Here is a 22368-nt window from a genome sequence, read left to right on the forward strand (position 1 = left end):
TTATTATCATTACCCAAGCTAACTAATTTAAAACTGGCTTGCATAGATCTAAACAAGCTACAGTCACACCTTTGAACTTGTACCTGTGGCTGCAGCATCAACAAAAGATGAGCCAGCACAGTTCCCTGAAGACATGAGAATGAGGTACATGTTTTATGCAGATGTCTCCCTCACTGAAAACAAGTAGTCGTCTTTAAGCAATGTACTGTTCACTCTAACCTTGGAAAGCAAAACTATAACCATGGCCCCTGGCAGACATTCAGCTATAGGTACAATGGGATCTGATGCACAAACCCAACAATTGTGCTTCCTGCCCAGCTATATGTGCATAGTGGGAGGCGTGATTGTGGGATTAGGGATCAGAGTCCCATCATGCCATATTGCTGGTGCAGGGGGAGCCAGTCAACTGATCCCTGCTCCCAGTCTTGGGAGCATATTGGAATCAAGGGCTCTGATGTCCCCCACCGATCAGTTCTGCTCTTGACTGAGTGGGGATGGGCATTGGAGTCAAGGGCTCTGATGAGTCTGCAACTGGGAGCAGCAGCTGATTGGGGCTCCCAGCCTCTGGGGCACATTGGAGCCCTTGACTCCCATGTACAGTGGATTATGGTGTGGCAATCAGCTGATCAGGGCTTCCAGCCTGGGAAGTGCCTGGAAGTCAAGGGTCCATAAGTTTCAGATGTTTCTCTAAAGTAGTTCTGGTTTGGGAAGGAATGATGAAAGATAGTTCCAAGAAAAAAACTCCCTAAAGAGAACAGTTGTGGCTATTCAATTTAAGCCAACATCAACGTATCTTTGGACAGTTTCCAATACACCAGCTCATGTGGAGCTTTCTTTGATTTTGGAAAAAGTAAGTTCTGATTCTTCATTCTTTCTTAAGAGTTGATAGGGGACACCCAAAAATGTGTACATGAAATAAAACTGGTTGAGATGACAATATCACAAAACTCTGATAGTTTTCTATACACTGGCTTTAAAAACAAAAGTAACAATTAGTAGCCTCTTGCTCTTGGAAAAATGGAACCCCCGTGAAAGGGTGATATGAATGAAAAAAGGGAAGTTTTTTTTATACAGTAAAACACATTGTATGTTTTTTTTGTTAAAGCTTGGTGTTTCTCTCAAGCATGTTCTGTCATGTAATGCTATAATTCTGCTACAATTCATCCTGCAGAACTAAAAATAGCAATAAAACTTTTTAGAGGTATGTATTCCATTTGAGCTTTCATATTCATTTTTATGGCTGCTTTGGGGTGGGGGGCATTATTTTTGCTGGTCCAAGGAAGGTTAATTTATTCCACTCATTCTTTAAGGTTCTGTTGAAAAGAAGCACAATTTTTATAGCTGCAGTTGGAAGAGTCCCAGATCAACTTTGTATTTGCTTCTGGCTCTTTGACCTACAGCAATCCTTTCTGCCTCCTCAAACTTCTCAAACTGCCTACACTTAGACAGCTTCTGAGGAAAAACAGAAGGTCAGTTACAGGGTTGAGGAAGCCCTAGGGCCTTTGTTTCAATAACTTATTACACAAATACATTTCAACAGGCTTGAACTACTAGGTCACAGGCTGCTAGAAAGGGAGGTGGCTCACAGATGTGCAGTGCAAAAGTAACACCTAGGCTTTTTGGAGAGAGTAGAGGCTTACTTGTCACCAGCACTTGTTGGTCTTTCTGAAGACAATGAAACTGCTTTTCCTGCACTGCTGATAAGGAAGAAGGTACTGGTTTCTGAGGATGGTGGGTAGCAAGAAAAATATTTGATTGGGGAGGAGGGGTGAAGAAGAGGGGGGAAGGGTATTGGATTCAATTTTAAATGAAGAAATGAATGGGATAATAATCAAGTGTAGCAATGACTAAACGTGATCCTTTATCACACCTGTGGTTGTCCTGAAGCCAGTTCAGTTATACCAGCGTGAACAGGGATAAGTGAATGGAAGCCCCTGTAATTCAAAACTTTCCTCCTGAATGCATCTAAATACCAAAGGTCAAATTCATACTTAATTAAATACTTTGTCAGGTCCTAATTCTGTTTTATATGTGTAAAGTGTGTGTGTGTGTGTGTGTGTGTACACATAATTTTTGCCTTTAAGACTCTGGAATGCAGTTTTATTGTACAGATTTTCATGGTCTAGCTGACATTTTGCAGGGTTCCTTCCCTCTAGTGTTGTGGAATGTTGTGTTGCTTTTGGTAGGTTGCCACACCACATTGTCTAACCCCAGGGTAAAGGATTTTATTTATTTTTATTTCACATTGTTTCATCTGTTTTCCCTTTTGCTTTATTGTTTTTCTTCCTCCTACAGAGTTGCTCTTATAAATGTGGCAATGTACTTGGTTTCTTGTTTTATAACTTGTGTTCTCCTAAACCCTGTGGATTTGTTTGCCCTTATCTGAAGAGCCCGAATACACACTGAACAATAAGGAAAGGTGCACTATAATGCAAGTTGACACATTAGGGATTAGAGCCTTTATCAAGAACAGTAGATGATGTGGAATAGCAATGATCCTTCAAGAACAATACTCTCCGGGTTTTTTCTCTTGTTCATATGCTATTAAATTCATGTACCATAATTCTAGACATGAAAATAAATCTTTGATAGATTATGTGCCAAAATAATGGGCAATTTAGAAGTATACATAGTACAGTTATGTGCTAACAGATACATATATTAAAGTTCTATCATGTATGGACTGGCAGCAATTATGCTTTATCCCTTTTGGGATTAAAAGCAAATGCTTTTTATAGCTCTTTGAAATAGTTATGTTTTCCAAGCCTCTGCTCATTGTATCCTCTGTACTGTTCAAACCCAAGTGTCTTATTAATGTAACTCACTTAAAAAAATGTGAAAGAATGTCATTGACCTTACTGAGACAATAAAATGAGACAATTGAGCTGTCATTGTGGGTAAAATCTGAATACGTTTCTATGTATCGTAGCTAGAAAAACATACACTCTCCAGTCTAAGCAGCATAACTTAGCATTCAGTCTCAAGCCCTTTTCATGGTTTTGCTGAACAGGTAAGTATTGTTATCTTTCATAATAGAATGACTGTTCAGGGTAGAGCTACTGAGGGGATTACTGTAATAATAATGTGAAAGTGATATGAAGGGGACTCATCTTGCACTATTAAAGATAGCTCCATTTACTGATCTAGAAAGGATGGGAGTGTTTAAGGTATCCTTTTCATTTATCTTGCAGGATTACCTTGATTGTATCACTGACCAATCCAAGCTCTCCCTTGGGACAGAAGAGCGATCAGCCCTGTTTGGAAACATACGAGATATCTACCATTTCAACAGGTAAGTTAATATTTGACTGAATGAAAACAAGATAAGAGCCTGCATTAAGGGACAAAACTACTCAAAGAAATACTCTTCTATCAGGTCAATACAACCAATGAATATAAATAAGGAAAAGGATATTCTTTGATTCTCTACAAGGTTATTTAGTGCTTTTGGTTAGACCGTCTTTGTCTAGACTGCTGAATTTCAGCTGTGAATTTTAGGCCTGACATTCCCTCAATTTATTTTAATATCTTCTGTGCGCTGAGTGTTTGTGGATTTTCAGGCATGCTTTTGCTGCTGCTCAGGGGTGTAAAAGTCATCAGGCCCCAGATGAGGCAGATAAGTCCCACATGCTGGAGTGGCCTATGCTGGCAGTATGTGTCTGGAACCAGTCCCGAGCACAACTGTAGTGTGTGCCTAGGAGTGATGCATGCAACTGCAGTGTGTGGGTCCAATCAGAGACCCATGGGCAGAACTGCAAGCAAAATGATAGGGCTCCGTGAGCCAAATCGAGCATATGGCTTATACCTTTGACACCACTGCCATAGCTGACCCCTACTATGACAGGCACCTTGAAATGGAGTTCTTGTTTTATCAAAGAAACATCATTATATTTCTACTAAATCATGACCTCCTGAATGTGGCTGAACCTCCACTACATTTGGCTCCTGTAGTGTTCCATACTGTTCAAGCTTCTTGAGTTAATGCACTGGAAGTACAAACAAGCATTCATGGGACACAGCTCAGGTTTAAGTGTCTTAGTTTAAGCCACCTAAACCTGAATCGGGATTGTTGCATACAAGTATTCACCTCTTGACAGGAGAAGGTGTGGGCAGCTGGAGGCAGGGAAGCCTACAAGTCTCTTGGTGGGGTTGGTGGATCTGTGGTGGAGAGGGGAGGTGTTGCCTGGTTCATGGGGCTAGATAGGTTTGGACGGTAAGAAATACGTTAGAGCTGTGCTGGGAATAAGTGCAAGTGTTCAATGGGTTGGGTTAGCCCATTTTAGATGTGGTTAACCCATGCTGATCTAAAGTTAGTTCTATGTGATGGACACACCATTTTTATGGAAAGCCCTGAAAACTCTTGTGCATATAGCTATCTAGATCACCCTAAGCTCTGTTACAGCAATCTAAATGTGATATTTCTATGCACCCTCAGATTCTTCATACAAGAGAAACCCTTTGCATATCTTTTACTCGTCTTCACTGCAGTCCCCAAAACTCCCCACATCCTATCCCAGTATATACTGGTGACTTAAAGAAAATCTTTTGTCACCTCTGCAGGTATTGGATTATGCAGGTCTTCCAACATCTGTGAGTTTAGGACCATGCCTCTTTCAGTTCTGACAGAATTTTTAGAAGGAAATGCTATATATCAAAACTCACTGGATTTACTGTCTCATATAGGCTTTCTTCTACCAAAGGAGGATAAGACCACTATGAATATTGCATTTTGCAAATGACTGCAGTTTTCTTGGGAAAAAATTGCTAAGTGAATGTGGCACTTGAGAGAGATTGAGTAGAATAGGCACAGTTATACCACCAAAACTCCAAATAGACGTTAAAGTAAATACTGATTAATAGAACATCAGTTTTTTGTATCGCAATTCAAGGATCTGCAGAAGTTAAAAAGCTTTTCAGAACATTTTTTTTCGAGAGAAATAGTTCTGCTAGAATAGTTGGGGCCTGTCATATACCTTATATTTGAAATTCTTCCAAAGTTCTAGTAATTATCTTTAATATCTTCTAGGCCTTCTAATTTAAAATTCTATGCGGAAATTGTGAGCTTGTAGCCTTCTGAGCTTTTTCATTATAGATTCCAATATAGATCCAGGGATTTATTTCTCTTCTGTAAAAATTCACTCCTGTTTGAAACTTGGCGTGCAGCTTTTGGGTTCTCAGTGCACTTTCAAGTCTGTTTATTTATTTGTTTTACATTTGAAAAAAGTTTAACTTGACTTGTATGAATTCCTGCTTTCAATTCCCTTTTTTTTATGTGTGATTTTTTACAGTTTCAAAACTACTTTGTTTTTCTAAATGGGAATTTGGCCATTAATCTGAAATGTGGAATTTGGTGCCTACAGGTATTCAGAGAAATGGGGAACAGTTGCTTAACTCTGAAAGGTGCTTATTGTCTACAGATGGTAGGATTTATTAACGATGGTTTCATAAGGGATTTTAGCTCTGGGATTTTGTGGCTGTTCCACAGAAGTGATAGAGGCTGATTCAATTCATGGAAGCTTCCTGGAGTTGAACAATTCTTGGTTTTTAGAAGTCATCGACTGGCAGTGTTGGGGATTGCATCTCTAGCTACCAGCGCTTGCATCCTGTTCCTGACTTTGGAAGCTGCATCTCCAAAGACTAAATGAACCTGTTCCCACTGTCTTTCTCTGTGTGTTGGAGGAAGTTCCCTTGCTGTGCCCCCTTCCAAACAGAGGAGGATAATTCTCTCTCAGTCTGATCCCAAAGGAGTCTTTACAAATTGTTTGCAGTGTAAAAGATGTTCTAAAACAAACTTTCCAGCTTTAAGTGCTGTACTTACAACCTAAAATAAGTCCTACAAATACAGAAAATGGAGGCTGGAAAGGACCTTAGGAGATCATCCTGTCCTGCCAGTCCCCTGCTCAGGGCAGAATCATCCCCATCTGCACAATCCCAGACAAATATTTTTCTAATCTGCACTTAAAAATGTTCAGTAAGAGAGACTTGCACAACATGTCTAGGTCAGGGGTGTCAAACCCGCCCAGCCCTTGGGCCAGATCCAAATGGCAGGCCAGATCCAGATCTGGCAGTGACAGTAGCATAAACAGGGAGGCAGGTGGCACTGTGTCAGCATGGCTATTGTTTATCCCCTTCTCATTGAAGGCTATCCCTAGTGAGGCCCCTTAGCTCCAAGATTTGCAGTAGGCTCTATCCCTAAATTCACAGGCCCACTGAGAACCCCATGGGTCAGAGGAAATGGGTCCAAAGGCCATATACAGCCTATGGGCTGTATGTTTGAAATATTGGTCTAGGTAACCCGTTCTAGTGCTCTTGAGTACAGTCCTGCAACAACACATAGGGCGCTTACACAAGTTATGTTTTTTGTGTAGTTGGTCCCCTGGAAGTGTTCTACAGCTGTGACATAACACATGGATGGCTGCAGAGTGCTTTTAAAATGGCCAATCAGGTGAAAAATTAACCCTTGATAAACCAGGTATTAGCTGAAGGCACTCTAGAGCAGAGTGCCTTTGGGCAGTGGTCTCCAAACTTTTTTGATTGCGCACCCCTATCAGTAAAAAATTTTTGAGCACGCACCCCCAATATATGTATACTTATAGAAATAGAAGTTCTAATATTTTCTTCCTGCACCCCAATGAATCGTCTTATGCACCCCACTCTGGAGACCACTGCCTTAGGGAACTTGTGTTCCCTTGAGGGTTAATTTTTCACACCTTTGCATGAGCAAGCACAAGCTCAGGCAGCCCCACCCCTGCAGCTGTCAGCAAGGGAGGGAGGGGATGGGGAGCACAGGGAGCAGCAAGCAGTTGCTGGCTGGGCTTTGCCTGCTTGGAGCTGGAGGGGGAGGTGTGGAATGGAGCCCCCTTGCCTCATGGTCTCCCCTCTCTCCCCCTTCCCTCCACCCCCGCTGCCCTAGCTGGGATACTAGCCTGGCCAGGCCCACAAGGTGAGGAGGCTGATTCCACCCTGCCCTCCCCACCAAACTCCAGCCATGGCAAAGCTGAGCCAGTGGCTTCTTCTGCTGCTGTCTAGAGGCCTGGGTGGGGGAAGGGAGCCACCTCATCTCCCAGGCCTGGCCTGGCTCCCCCGAGTCCCCAGAATAGCTGAGGGGGCCCATGAGGCAACAGGGCTCCATTTCACCCTATTCCAGCCCTGGCTAGGCAAAGTCCAGCCAGCAACTGTGTACTGCTCCCTCCCTATCCCCCTTCCTGTCCTGCTGACAACCCTGGAAGGAGCCAGAGCTGTGGGGATGGGTGGTTCAGCAGCCTCCAGGCTCAAGTCTCCCCAACCCAACCATCCAAACATCTTCTGAGTTGGGAAGGGGGAGGACTCTAACTCATGGTGCTTTGTGTAAAGTGCCATGAGTTAGAGCATGGCCTCTAAACATCTGTAGGCACCCTGAGGTGAACCTGTCCTAAGAATGCTTGAAAGGGGCCAGCAAATGAGCATTTACCGAATCTGGGCTGGCATGTGGGGCATCTGCCGACATGCATCTCCCACTGTCCTACATCTACCACTTGACAGTACCCTTCTAATGTCTTTACTCAATTATACAATTATTGGGGTAGGACCAGCTTCTACAAATATATCATGTTGGGTAAATCCTGCTTTTATTTTCACAGTGACATAATTTAGATGATTGTCAAGAGAAACATTTTTTTTAAAAAATAACTCTAATGCTATGCTTTAAAAAAAAGCGTTTAATTAAAATAGAACAAAATGGAAAAAGTATTTGCTCCCTTACAGTTTTGGCTTCATGAGCTTTGCCACATGATTATGCTGGTGCTATATTTTTCTTTATTTTCTGTTTTATTGGAGGCATGACATTTTGAGACTTCATTATAAACATGTCAAAACACAGGGTAGATGAAAATCAGTATTAAAATAACTCCTTGCCTACACTTGACATTTCTTGTTTTGCTGATCAAATGATGATTGTAATTTTAGTTGCAATCTAAAGATATATGTGCATATAAGATTTTTTCAAAGGGACAAGAAAGAGATTGGGTATCTAGCTCACTACTGTTGACTTCTGATAATACTTAGATGCCTTATGGTACTTTGAGACTTTGAAAATATGTCTTCAGGTACACCCTTAAATGTATTTTCCCTTGAAAACAGTATACCCTCCAAGACATCTAAAGAGCCCTTGGAAGGCAGGGTAGTGGAGGGAGCGGTAGAATATGGCAAAACTTTGACTCAACCTAATCAAGATGAAAATGAAAAAAATGGGGTGCAAATTTCTGGTATTCTGTTTTCCTTTCCCTCTCCTGACCTCTGAGTATTAGTCCTATTTGTTAGCCCTTCCAACCCACAATAACACTGACTCTACTGCCTTGTACGTAGTCCAAATGAGTCTGAAACCCATAGTACACCAGCGTGATTTCTCCCAGTAAATGAGATGGAGAGATTCATAGATTCATAGATTCATAGATGCTAGGGTCGGAAGGGACCTCAATAGATCATCGAGTCCGACCCCCTGCATAAGCAGGAAAGAGTGCTGGGCCTACATTACCCCAGCTAGATACACATCCAACCTTCTCTTGAATACCCCCAGGGTAGGGGAGAGCACCACCTCCCTTGGGAGCCCGTTCCAGACCTTGGCCACTCGAACTGTGAAGAAGTTCCTCCTAATATCTAATCTAAATCTGCTCTCCTCCAGCTTGTGGCCATTATTTCTTGTAACCCCCGGGGGCGCCTTGGTGAATAAATACTCACCAATTCCCTTCTGTGCCCCCCTGACGAACTTATAGGCAGCCACCAGGTCGCCTCTCAACCTTCTCTTGCGGAGGCTGAAAAGGTCCAGTTTCTCTAATCTCTCCTCATAGGGCTTGGCCTGCAGGCCCTTAACCATACGAGTGGCCCTTCTCTGGACCCTCTCCAGGTTATCCGCATCTTTCTTGAAGTGCGGCGCCCAGAATTGCACGCAGTACTCCAGCTGCGGTCTGACCAGCGCCCGATAGAGGGGAAGTATCACCTCCTTGGACCTATTTGTCATGCATCTGCTGATGCACGATAAAGTGCCATTGGCTTTTCTGATGGTTTCGTCACACTGCCGACTCATGTTCATCTTGGAGTCTACTAGGACTCCAAGATCCCTTTCCACTTCCGTGCCACCCAGCAGGTCATTTCCTAGGCTGTAGGTGTGCTGGACATTTTTCCTCCCTAGATGCAGCACTTTGCATTTCTCCTTGTTGAACTGCATTCTGTTGTTTTCTGCCCACTTGTCTAACCTGTCCAGGTCTGCTTGCAGCTGTTCCCTGCCCTCCGGCGTGTCCACTTCGCCCCATAGCTTAGTGTCATCTGCAAACTTGGACAGAGTACATTTCACCCCCTCGTCCAAGTCGCTGATGAAGACATTAAAGAGTATCGGTCCAAGCACCGAGCCCTGCGGGACCCCACTGCCCACACTCTTCCAGGTCGAAACCGACCCATCCACCACAACTCTCTGGGTGCGACCCTCCAGCCAATTCTCCACCCACCGGACTGTGCAGTCATCCAAGTCACAGCCCCTTAACTTGTTCACCAGTATGGGGTGGGATACCGTGTCAAAGGCCTTCCTGAAGTCCAAGTATACGACATCCACCCCTCCTCCTGCGTCGAGGCGTTTTGTGACCTGGTCATAAAAAGAGACTAGATTGGTCAGGCACGATCTACCTGCCACGAACCCGTGCTGGTTTCCCCTCAGCATAATTTGTCCTGCCGGGCTCTCACAAATGTGAGCCTTGATAATTTTCTCAAAGATTTTGCCAAGGATGGAGGTGAGACTGACTGGCCTATAGTTACCCGGGTCCTCCTTCCTCCCCTTCTTGAAAATGGGAACCACATTGGCCCTTTTCCAGTCCTCCGGGACTTGACCCGTGCGCCACGAGCGTTCAAATATTCCCGCCAGTGGCTCTGCAATGATGTCGGCCAGTGCCTTCAGTACCCTCGGATGGAGCTCATCCGGGCCTGCCGACTTAAAGGCATCCAGTTCCTCCAAGTGACCCTGCACCACCTCAGGGTCCACGCATGGAAGTCTGGTGCCTTGCTGCTGCCTCCCTACACTCCCAGTGAGAGACTTGTCATGCCTCTCGCTTAGGAACACTGAGGCGAAGAACTCGTTGAGGAGTTCAGCCTTGTCCCCTCTGTCCGTCACCAATTGTTTCTGCCCATTTAGCAGGGGTCCTATTCCTCCCTGGGCCTTCCTTTTACTCCCTATATATCTAAAAAACAATTTCTTATTGTCTTTTACTTGGGTTGCCATCCTCAGCTCCATGGTAGCTTTGGCCTGTCTAACTGCCTCCCTACAAGCACGAGCAGAAGAGGTATATTCCTCTTTGGTGATCTCTCCCTGTTTCCACTTTTTATGTGCTCCCCTTTTGGCCCTTAGTCTGCCCAGGATTTCTCTGGTCAGCCAGGGAAGCCTCCTGGCCCCTTTCCCTCTTTTACCTCGCACGGGGATCGTCTCGCTTTGTGCGAGAAGGATAGCTTCCTTAAGGCACAGCCACCCTTCTTGGGCTCCCATCGTTTCAAAACTACTACTCTGCAGTGCATCCTTCACTAATCGCCTGAGTTTGCTGAAATCAGCTTTCCTAAAGTCCAGCACGTTCACCCTACTGGTTACCTTACCCACTCGACGCCTTATGTTGAATTGTACTTTTAGGTGATCACTGTCCCCCAGATGGCTACTGATCTGTAGGTCCCCTACTATGTCATCCCCCGTTGCCAATACCAGATCCAGTAAGGCATTCCCCCTAGTGGGACCATGTACCTCCTGCGTCAAGTGGAGGTCCTGTACACAGGTTAGAAACCTGCGTGAGCGGTGGGACTTTGCTGTCTGTGTCTCCCAGCAGATGTCCGGGTAGTTTAGGTCCCCCATGACCACCGCCTCTTTAGCTTTTATGGTCTCTGAGAGTTGCCTCAGGAGCCCCAAATCTATTTCTTCCCCTTGATGTGGGGGTCTGTAGCAGACCCCTACCACCAAATCCTTTTCTCCTTGCCCCCCATGTAGCCTAACCCACAGTCCTTCTACTTCCTCATCCTTTGATTCTGTCTTGATGAGGGTTGATGTATATTGCTCCTTAACATAGAGCGCAACCCCTCCCCCCCTTTTCCCCACTCTGTCCTTTCTGTACAATCTATAGCCCTCAATATGTACCGCCCAGTCGTGGGATGGATCCCACCAGGTTTCCGTCAGCCCCACTAAGTCGTAGTCGTTTAGTGCAACCAGGAGCGCTAGTTCATCCTGCTTGTTCCCCATGCTCCTAGCATTAGTATATAGGCACTTGAGCCCTGTGACTGGTGCTTTTGCTACCCCCTCGCTCCAAGTCCTAAAGGGCTTTTTGTCTCTAACCTTCCCGTTCCTTACCTGTGCCGTATTGCTGTCCACCCCCTGCCTTTCACGTTCCCAAAGCTCTCTTTCTTCAGGCTGGGCTGTCCTTGTTAGGATTCTTTCAAATGCAACCTTTATGTGCACTCATTAATTCTGCATCTACACTGGAGTTTTGTTGCTGTGGTATTGCAAAACTCCAAAAGCTAATTGATGCTGCATCTCAGGGCGCGTGATGTCTTCACATGATGGTATGCCGCCATAGCATCCATGGGCATCTACATGTGACGGGCAGGTACTTTGCTGTAGTGACGCATTGCCCTGGTATAGTGTGCCACTATGGCAAAATAGCTGCTAAAAATAACTGTGCTGCATGTGTGTCTCAGTATGGGCCATTACTGCACTGTGATTTAGTACTTCCAAGAGGAAGTACTAAATCACAGTGCAGTAACAACATTGCCATAGCAACATGTGTAGACACTCCCAGGGTATAGTAGCCTGCACAGAGCTCTGTGCAACCACAGCTGAATTGTTTCTGGCATCAAACTAATTTATTTAAAGCAAATCAAAGTATGTGGCATAGCACTGCATTGTGCAGTGTTGACATTTTTAGTTTATGGCCAATGAGCCTGATAAGCATAGCATAAATACTAAAGGCTATGCTATTTGTTTGTTGTCTGTAAGAAATGAAAGACTGAACTAAGGGAGCAACTGCTTTATCACTGCCTTTGAACTTCTAAACAAAAATATGGCAAATTTTACAAGGTGGTATTTCTCCACTATTTGGTATCAGCAAATAGTAGTCTGGTTATCCCCATTTTGCAGATGGTGAAATTGGAGTACAGAGGTTAAATGACTTCCTCAGAGTTATAGAGTGATTTATTTTCTTGCAAGTTTGAAGAATAAGGGCAAGTCAGGTGTCCTTGTTTTGTTACATTTTGGGTTCTCAAATAGGAAATCATGTTCCTGTGAAAAGAAAGAAGAAATTCTAGATACAGCTTTGTATCCTGAGCATACAGCACTGTAATGCAAGAAACTAGCTATCCCTTTGTAAAGAAATGGCACCTAAGAAAAAGAGAAAAAGCTTCTGTTAGGGAGTCCATTTGACAGGAAATTAGGATTATTGTTCTGTAATATTGTCTCAGTAGGACTTTTGCTAGAGGTCTAGCAAACTAGACCTCTGGGACCAGAGGGTCATCACAGATGTTTTCCTCTTCTGCCTGAATTATCTCCCTTTTGATTTTCTGTGCATCTTGCACAATAAAATGAAAAATTAAAATGTTCTCATACATTCCCCCAAGAATAGATGAATCTTGGACAATACTAAGCGGAAGACTTAAGACTTTCCTCCTGTTGTAAAGAATTCATCTCCTGTTTGGCATGGTAGAATTATTGACGTTTATACTTAGGGTTTTATTTTCTCCTGCATTTTTTTCAAGCATCCTTTGTCTACTTTGTCTTTCCTTCAAGAAAGCTCTTTCCAAGTCTGCTACTTTCCCTCCAGTCAAAATGGGAGGTTTTCTTATTAGTGAAGTGATTACAATCCTTCCTTTTTGTAATGTATCTCTGCTTCTCAAACTAGCTAAGGTAGAGCCTGTCAAGCAAAGCCCCTAGTATTGGAGGCTGGAAAACAATTGTCTTATAACAGAACACTTGCTTCATTGCATTTTAAATTTCACTCCATTCCATTTGACCATCACTACAGATGAACAGAAGCAGAGTCTCCTCCTTGATTTTAAAATATGCTGCTGTAACATTCCCCTTCTACTCACCTTGATGGAGTTGGTTTGCAGCGAAACTTGTCTAAGTCATCTAAGAAGGTCAGCTGTGTTGCATTGTGACGTGGCGATTATGAATAGTATATGCTGGAATGGCATTTCCAAGAGCCTGTTCCGCGAAGACCCAAAGCAACAGTTTCTCTCAACCAGCGCAAGGAAAAAGAGTGGAAGACCCTAGCAGGTCTAGCAGCCACCTCACTTTACCAAACTAGTTAAAAGACATAGACCCTCCAACCCTTTTCTGTTAATTGGGTCTAGTATAAAATCCTAATACCAACTGAGGAATGTGAAATCAGTTTCAGATTACTTGGGGCAGTAAGGTTGAGATGCAACATTGTGTATTGACCACCTGAAGTTGAGTCAGAATGGACTCCTTGTATCAGGATCATGTAATTCTATGCATACATTTGCAGGTGTGCCTGTTTTATAAATGTGTGTAAATTGGCCACATGCACTTGCAGATCTCTAGTCTGCTTAATTGGCTGCATATCTGAACAGACATATATGTGGTACACACATCATCTATATATTTATGTAACTGTACATAATTAAGGTTGAAGATGTTGTCCCTAATGATAGGTTAATAAAGTTAATAACACAGAAGACAGGTAAATACAGTTGCGTTTTCAATGGGAGGAAACAATAAAATTCCAGGTTTGAATATTGGTCTAGTTTTAACTTACATTTAAACTGCAGTGATTATTATGATGTGAAGAAAGACAAAGCTATGTCAAGTACATGGGTATAAAATGGATCATAAAAAATAATGTTCCTTTTTCCATCTTTTTTTATTAGTGAACTTTTGCAAGACCTGGAAAACTGTGAAAATGACCCTGTAGCAATAGCAGAATGTTTTGTTTCCAAGGTAAGTGGATCTGGTATCTAGCCCTCTTTAATGTAGATCATTCTCCCCCTTCATAACAGGGCAGATATACTCCCTGGGCCAGATTAAATTCGGTAGCAGAATAACCAGGACTGAGGCAGAAGAGGGACATTTCTGAGGAGCAGTTCAGATTGGCCTGGCACCAGCATCCTACATGTTAATGTAGATGCCTAAATGAAGTGTATGCTTCCATTTTAGAGTTCATTAATTCTACACACGGTTGTAGGCTTGTAAGCCAACCCAGGGCAGTCTCACTCCTTGCCTAAGTTTCTGTGTAGCTTGAATGGCTCACTGAAAGTGCACAACATCTGCATGCATCTCCAGAGAGACCCTGCTCGTTACCTGGACATAATCCACAACTTTTAACTCGTATCTACAACTCAGAATGGTTGGTGGTGATGCTGCTGCTGCTGCTTCTGTCCAGCTTTTGCCTGGTAACCTCCTGATTAGAAAAGTCATGCCCAACCTTCTGGTGGGCCTGTGGGGTGGCAAAGTAGCAAAAGTTCAGTCTGCAGACCAGATCTCAGGTAACGTCAGTCTGTGAGCATGATTCAGCATGCTGCCCTGACCCTGTGCCTGAGATTTGACCATGTGCTGTGCTGACTCCATATTCCAGCTCCAACCGAAAGCCAGTGCGATTTAGCATGCAGAGCCACGTTATCAGGCCTGCAAGGCTTTTCACAGGTGTGGAAATTTGGCAGCAGGGGAACAGCCATTAACACTGCTGCTATTCCCCCATCTCCAAATTTCTGGCTGCCGAATAAGTGAGGTGAGGTCTCTCTCTACCCATCCTGTTGGGCTACTGAGCAGCTAAGAATGCAAGGCTTGTGGGACTAGAAGGAGAACAAGGTAAAAAGGAATTTTCCCCTGTAGCCTGTGGAGAGGGGAGTCCTGCATGATTGTCTCTGCTTCCCAGCACTGTGTGTATGTTTTATGTTAGACACTTCCTCTGTAGCAGGGGAGCATGGCCCTCTTTCATCTCTCTAGTGCATTTTAACAACACTTGCCGTGGTAGGAAACTGATAGCTCTCATCTCCTTGCTTTACCTGTGACAGGCTCTTGGTGTTTTGGGGCCATGTGCATTGTAGCTGTGCAACAGAGTTGATTGGGTAGTTTTAGGAATAGGTTAGATAAACACATGCATAGGATGGTTTAGATATAGATGATCCTCTCCAAGCATGGGGCTTGGATTGGATGATTTCTTGAAGTCCCTTCCAGCCCTACTTCTCTGTGACTCGATGATGTAGGTGTGATTCATTCTTGTTTCCACAAGATCCCTCCATTGACTCTGTGGAAAGACTAGACATCTGTCGTTTTAAATCTCTCTACTGAGGCAGATGCTTGAAAGTTAGGTCAGATAATGCTTAGTATAGGCATATACTGAGAAAAATTGAAACTTGTCCTCCTAAACAAAATTGTGCCCTAGTCTGTTTATTAAAAATAACTTGTGTGGTGTTGCACATTTTGTCTAATACTCACTATTGCCAAAACCCAAGCACTCAGAAAATCTCTGCTAACTGAAACTTGCCACATAACAACTTATATTTTATTTATGCACAGGAGGAATCACATTCATACATTATTTGATAATTTGAATTTCCCATTGAAGTCATTTCCTCTTTAATAAGTGCTGTACTTATCCATGATTTGCATTGCAGAGAAGATTCATCTGCTCCAAGATTGTGAAATCCCGTTAGTACATCTTGAGCAAAGACTGTAAAATGTGGAGTGAAATCTCTGTCTTAGTCTCTGTTTTGTTTACTGCCCACAGCAAATGCATATTAAAACAGCAGCTTGTATTTGTTGGCTTTAGCAGGATATCCTTGATGGTAAACCAGACAGTAACCTAAAACTCGGTAACAGACAAAGGAACCATGCAAAGCTATGACACTACATAAATATTTAATAACAACTTGCAACATTGTTTAAATAAAAAACCCATTCATACCATGTTGCATAGTTAATGGCAGTCAGTGGTTTGACAAGAGATGAAAGAAAACTTTCAGTGTTTTTGTATTCATTTTACAATTTGCCTATGGGTCACTTGTCTACAGGTCATGGATGGAAATTAAAAAGTCTTGAAGTATGGGTACTAACAATATTTTAGTACACTGTGGGTAAGATCCTCAACGGGTATGAATGAGTGTAATCCCATTGAAGTCAGTGGAGCTACACCAGTGTACACCAGCTGTGGCTTCTGTTTGTGTACATGGAAGAAGTATGTTAAGTTCAGTCCAGTTAAAGTTCTCTGAAATGTTTTGGCTTTTGCTCATAACTGTAATCAAAGGCTGATAAAAGGGTTCCAGTGCAAGCTCAACTGTGGCTTAATTATTCATATAAAAGTTTGCTTATATATTTTCTTGCCAGCTCCCAGTTTTTCATTTTCCTTGTAATGATGCCAGTGTTAATTAGAAGACTGAGTTCAGTATTCCACACATTTACATTCAAATGAGGTGCTGTATAGGAGTGTTTAATTCTGGCACTCCACACTTCTCACTCAGCACCCAGAAATTTAGAACATGCATTTTCTGAAACTCAATCAGCAGCTCAGCAACACAACAGAGACTTGCTTCTAATCTAGCAGCTCATTAAAGAAAAAAGACAGGCAGGCCATTGGCTTCAGTTTACACTCTGACATCTATTACATTTATTTTCTTTAAGTGCTTTTTGTGCATCTATAAAACTGTAGTGCAGCAAGTGCTGACAGATGCTCAGGGAGGTAGTATAACCTTGCTATTTTTGACTGAATTCAAGCCAGTTCCAGAATAATATTCATTTAAGAGTACTTGCAATCCTTGTTTATCTTGGGATTGAATATGGATAAGAAAGATAGATCTTGGGTATACAGAGTGCCCTGGTGCATCGGTGAGATTCCTGTGAAATTGGTTATAAAGTTTTTTCAGAGTTGGCATGAGATAGTCAAAGCCCTTTGTTCAGGGTGACTTCATGACACAGGCAGACGAGAGGTCTTTGGGGGGTTGTATGAGATGCTATACTCCCATAACAAGTATGGGCTACATCACATGCAAGGTGATTTCTTTCAGTCAGAGCTGACTACAAACATGAATATGATAGGTTTGGAACAGTTATAGGGTTTCCTTTTTAGGGCTTTTCCCTGTAGCTTCTGCACAAAGGTACTGTTGGACCTAAGTGAATTTGAGAACTCAGGGATGATAATGTAGTCCAGGGGTTGGCAGCATGCAGTAGCCTATAGATCCAGGGGGTTTTGCCGATGTTATGGCCAGGCATGGGGAGGGGAGGGAGTTGTGCATGTACCATAGCTGAGGGGCTCTGTACCACCAAGCCATTACAGTGCTGCAGCCAGGCAGGAATGCAGCACACAGTGTTGCTGCATGAGGTAGCACGTGCTGCAATGACGTGGGGGCAAGGAATTATTTCACTGGTTTACCTGGGACCTGACCCTAATTAATCCAGCCTGTGGCCCTAAACCAGGGGTGGGCAGTTATTTTGGGCAGAGGGCCACTTACTGAGTTTTGGCAATCCGTCAAGGGCTCCATGACAGGCAGCCCAGGGCAGATGCATATTAATTTTTTTAATTTTTTAGGGGCCCTATGGGCCGGATAGAATGGCCTGGCGGGCCACATCCGGCCCCTGGGCTGCATTTTGCCCGCCCTTGCCAACTGATGATGTACAGTAGTTAGTCATCTCTGCTGTAGTATCAGGATACCTGCAGTTAAAGTTTTGAGATATTGACAGAAACATTTTACTTCAACTACTGTGTGAGTGTAATTTGAAGTGTTGACTTTAATGTGTACAGCCTGAGCCCTAGCTGTCTGGTGGAACAATCCTCTTCCTTGGATCTGTTGTGAAACAGATAACATCAGCTGAGCATTTGAGCAAAAACTGCCTTATCTTAAGTGTAGAAAGGCAAATGGCCAGGCAGTTTTACTGACAGAATATTGAGGTCTGGGATTTTCATCCTAAACTGGTCAAATGGAGTTTGATTATTTTGGATTAAGTACAGCACAGAGCCCACATGATTTCTCAGATGGATGTTAGAGGGACAAGTAAAAGGGCATAACATACATCAATAGGAGCAGGCTGGTTATTTGTAAGTTATATGTAAGTCATGATCTTTTTTTCTTTTACCTCTGAGGGGTAGATTTTTCTTACTGAATTCTGTATGCATGCTGTGAGCCATGTTGGAAAGTACATATGCATAAAAAAACTGTATTAAGGAAAGCTTCTACAGCATGATTACTATAGTATTTAAAAAAACAAAGATGGTAATGTTTCTAAGAATTCCTGATTGTTGTATACCATAAACTGCAGATTTATGAGCATACATTGGCCTTCATCCATTTGCTCAGCTAACATCAAAAGGAATTCTTCTAAGGATGGAGGGAAGTATCTGATGTTGATGGATGCTAGATTTATTGGGCTGATTGAGTCTAAACCATATCATTCTGGAGGCAGAATTTGCATGACTATCTTTTGTGGTAAATGTTTACCTGATTCATTAAAAATAGAGAGAGGTAGTTAGCTGTATTAGTTGGAAGCAGGACATAAGTTTCATTATTTGTGCTGAAATGTGTTTGCAGCTGATTTTTAAAAGACTTAAAAGCTTGAAAGCATATGTATTTTCTGTTGGCTGCTTGCCTAGCAAAATTTTTTTAAATTTTCAATTAATTAGTTTTTCAGTGTTTATAGCAAGACTAAAATGTATTTAAAAACCAAGAAACCAAATCCTTGACATGTTTTATTTCCCAAAGGAAGGAAGTGCTCTAGAAGACTTGCCTCTTTCTATTAATTTTATACGGAGAGCAGATAGTTACTACGGTGATGGACACCAGTATAAAACCTTGAGATAGGTAGTTGGACAAAGAATGTTTCCATTAAAATTTCACAGTGTACCCTTTTTTATGAGCTGAAAAGCAGGACAAGCTATATGTCCCACACTAAAGAACATATATATTGGTCACAGGAAATTTTATGTTGTCTATCTCATTCACATTGTAGTGTTTATACATTATACCTTATTGCAATTGAGTGATCAGAACATACTATATTTAACAAAAAATAGTCTTATGAGCATATACCATATACCATGCCTTTTTCCATCATATTAGATATCATATTTATTGTCTTTATAGCACTCCTGATTTAATATGTGTGATAACTAGATCGATAATGATTGCTTGAGAAAATTACACTGTGTCATGTCTGCACCAGATTGTGGTTTGCTTAATTTCTAGTTGTAGCTGAGATGCTTTTCAGCTGCAGCTGTTATTTCCAAGCACATACATTAATAGCTTATGACACAACCTCATTGTCTCTGGGTGTGGACAACAGGGTGTATGTAACCCACCAGAAGAACTAGCAGTAACAGCAAAATGAGTCAAGCATGAAAGATTAAGAAAAATCATTTTATGAGGTGTATGTTAAGACTAAACTGAAGTATTTAATACCACAGATGTAGGGTATTCAGAGGGCAGTGCCAGAACATTGTACATGAATGCACAAAGAAAACTTTGCTGAGGACTGTATTACTTTAAAGGAATGTAATTGGAACTAGGAAGATTTATCTGGCAATGGTAGATACTACAATCAAATAACAAACTTGAAATAAGCTGGTGTATCATCCACAGAACTGACTTGACATAGAGGGTCAAATTATTCCACTCATATACTTATTGATCTGTGGAAGCTCAGGAATAAGTACTGTGAGTGGGGTGTCATAGCTTAGTCTTACAGGCTAGGGACAGACATTACACATAAACCGTTTAAGTGATCAGAAACTGGTTTAAACCTGTAACAGAACATAAGTTCAGTGCACATAAACCAGTTTCAAAATGGCTGAAACTCGTCTGATAAACCTGGTTGAATGTAATATCAGACTTAACTGATTTGGGTCAAACTGGTTTATGCAATGTCTGCCCAGACCCCTTCCTGGTTTAAGTTAAACCAGAGTCCCCCAGCATCCCAGATGCTTTGCAGCCCTGGGTTATGGTATCTGCTCCAGAGAGCAGGGCTGGCCTTCCCCTCTGTTCCCTAGCCAGAGCTCCAGCTTAGATTGCAGGCACAGCAAGGTCTGCCCACTTCCCCTGCTCCCCATCCCCACCCCACTCGCAGCTCAAGCAGGAATTCCCCCCCTCCCATTTCCCACGGCATGGATCCCAGTCCCATGGACCCTAGGCATGTGGTATGCTAGCTAATGCTAAGAGCTGTCTGTGTGTGTGTGCCTCCAATTTCACTGGGATGGGCAGACAAAACAGCGTCTGCTTGGGGCTTTTTGGAGCTTATCATTAGGTCAGCTTGTAATGTCACTCTGTTTCTTCCTTGGAAAAAATGCTGTTTAAGAAGAGCTTGAACTAATGTGTTATCAGCTCCCTGCTGGCTCCCTCACCTGTCAGAAGCAGGGAGAGGGGGATTTAAAAGCTCAGTATCATCAACAGATGTGTGCACTGCGCACCCCACCTTTGCCTCAGAGTCCTAGCAGGGGGCTGGGGGCTGGCAACACTCCTGCCCCTTGAGCAGCGAGCGGGAAAAAGCCTGGGATGGTGCAGGCAGGGTGGTGGATTAAACCCCTCCCTAATCAGAGGTCCTGCTGGGGCTTGGCTGTCCTCAGCTCAGCACTATGGAAGGGAAGGGAGGGGAGGGCTGCTGTAGTGCCCTCTGGCTTCTAGCCTGAGCTACTGCAGGCATGTGCCTGTAGTTCTTCAGTCCAGAGGGAATGTCTGTGCAATTGCAAATCAGTTCAACCTAGACAGGCTAAACTAACCTGTAAAGATTGAATGAATTCAGGCTCAGGTTTTTTGAATGTCTGTCCCTAGCCACAGTGGAGAGGCTGGAAAAGCTATGGGAAAAAAAGAAAAGTAATTGACTGATGGAAATGTTCAGGCAACAAGAGGCAGCTGAGTGAGCCTGCACTAGCTGAAGGTGTACCACAAAAGCCATCTTCTGAAGCTCTTCAGGGTAGTAAATGATACCATTGTCACTTTCTGTCAAAATAAACTATTAGTAATGAGAAAACATTACTCCTGGAGTGTGTTTATTGTGTTGCTCTGTGTCAGAACAGCTTATAAAGATACCTGCAATGGAATCTGGAGGTCTTGTTTATAAGAGGGCAATGTCCAGGAATATCAAGGCTGCAAAACGGAAAAAGTAATTGCTTCAAAAATACTTTACAGTTGCATAATCCTTCCCCTCATGCCCCATCCTCAGGATAGAAATGCTATATAAATTGCAAACTTGTAAAATACATCTGCTATGGGGGAAGAGAGAGACAGACATCATAAAACAGTAAGGAATGTTGTTATTGAAAGGATGAGGAAGGGTGAGAGGCCAAAATTTGGGCCCGAGGAAAAGCCTAGATTACCCCGGGGAATCTAATTAGCACAAAAAACTATTCTAAAACTACCATTATTGCAGTGTGTGACTAGTACCCCCACTAAATCTAGTTACAAAACAGTCTAAGTGGAACTTTCCTGTTTTTAAACAATCGTAGCTTTCTAAAGCATTCACCTTTGTGGCTAATATTTTCTTCCTTAAGCTGCTCAAACGTGAAATTACTGATGACAGTTAGAAAATTACATGCCTAATGCCTAATAGAGAATTTCCTTAACTGTGCAGGTGTATACTAAAATATAGGCATAACTAGTGAAGTGTACACTAGTTGCTTTCAAATTGTGTAAGACAAACAGCTGCACAGAAGGGAACTTAAAAGCTCCAGTAGAAAAGGCAGTTTCTTTCCATATTTGCTTTCTTGCGTTTTTCTGCCCTTTTTCAGGCATTGTCTCTTTGCATAAAAGTAAAGTAGGAAAAATATTTCCCTGTAACATTAAGGATATCTAGGTAAAGAGAGTCTCTCTCCTTCTTGTGACCCTTCACAGCCCATGTCTGGAAATCTTTTGGAAGTCTTGCAAGTCCTATTTGGGCTGAAATTTAGCAACTATAACTAGGCAGAGATGTTCAGTGAATCTCTTGTTTAATTATATTTATGCTACTTGCCCTTGTTTTATTTCTCTTATTGTAAGCTACCCTGTGCTTTTGTTGGGAAGGGTGGCATACAAACTGCATAAATAAATAAATAAAATGAATTCAGTAATTAAGAAATTGAAAAAGTAATTGTTTATAAAATCATTGATTATCTGCAAATATATAGACACTTTTGATCTTGTTAAGTGTAATTTCTCTTTTTTATGCAAAGTTAGTAAAACACTGGCTCTGCAATATGGTTAAATTATTGTAGTCCTAGTTATGGTCTTCACCATTTCACCTGTAATTTTGTATTCTGTTGCATTGTATTTTGTATTTTTTGGTTTTATATTAAGTTATAGTGTACAGTAGTGAATTATAATACACAACATCTAGAATAATTCCTACAGTACTATGATGTGTTAGTAGTATTGTATGATGTATAAATATGCCAAAAGCAT

The 22368-nt window shown here is 42.5% G+C and overlaps 1 protein-coding gene across 4 annotated transcripts in view; it reads left to right on the forward strand.

Annotated features, from left to right (window-relative positions):
• PLEKHG1 (pleckstrin homology and RhoGEF domain containing G1) overlaps positions 1-22368 on the forward strand; it is a 202046-nt gene that overhangs the window by 153721 nt on the left and 25957 nt on the right. For all 4 annotated transcript variants that reach the window (XM_090041310.1, XM_090041323.1, XM_090041319.1 and 1 more), the window contains 2 exons: positions 3192-3292; positions 13882-13951. In XM_090041310.1, the coding sequence (XP_089897436.1) occupies positions 3192-3292; positions 13882-13951 (171 nt within the window). The remainder of the gene's footprint in view (positions 1-3191; positions 3293-13881; positions 13952-22368) is intronic.

This window comes from Crocodylus siamensis, chromosome 1 (genome assembly GCF_052110815.1).
Source record: "Crocodylus siamensis isolate JL-2025a chromosome 1, ASM5211081v1, whole genome shotgun sequence".
Classification (NCBI taxonomy): domain Eukaryota; kingdom Metazoa; phylum Chordata; order Crocodylia; family Crocodylidae; genus Crocodylus; species Crocodylus siamensis.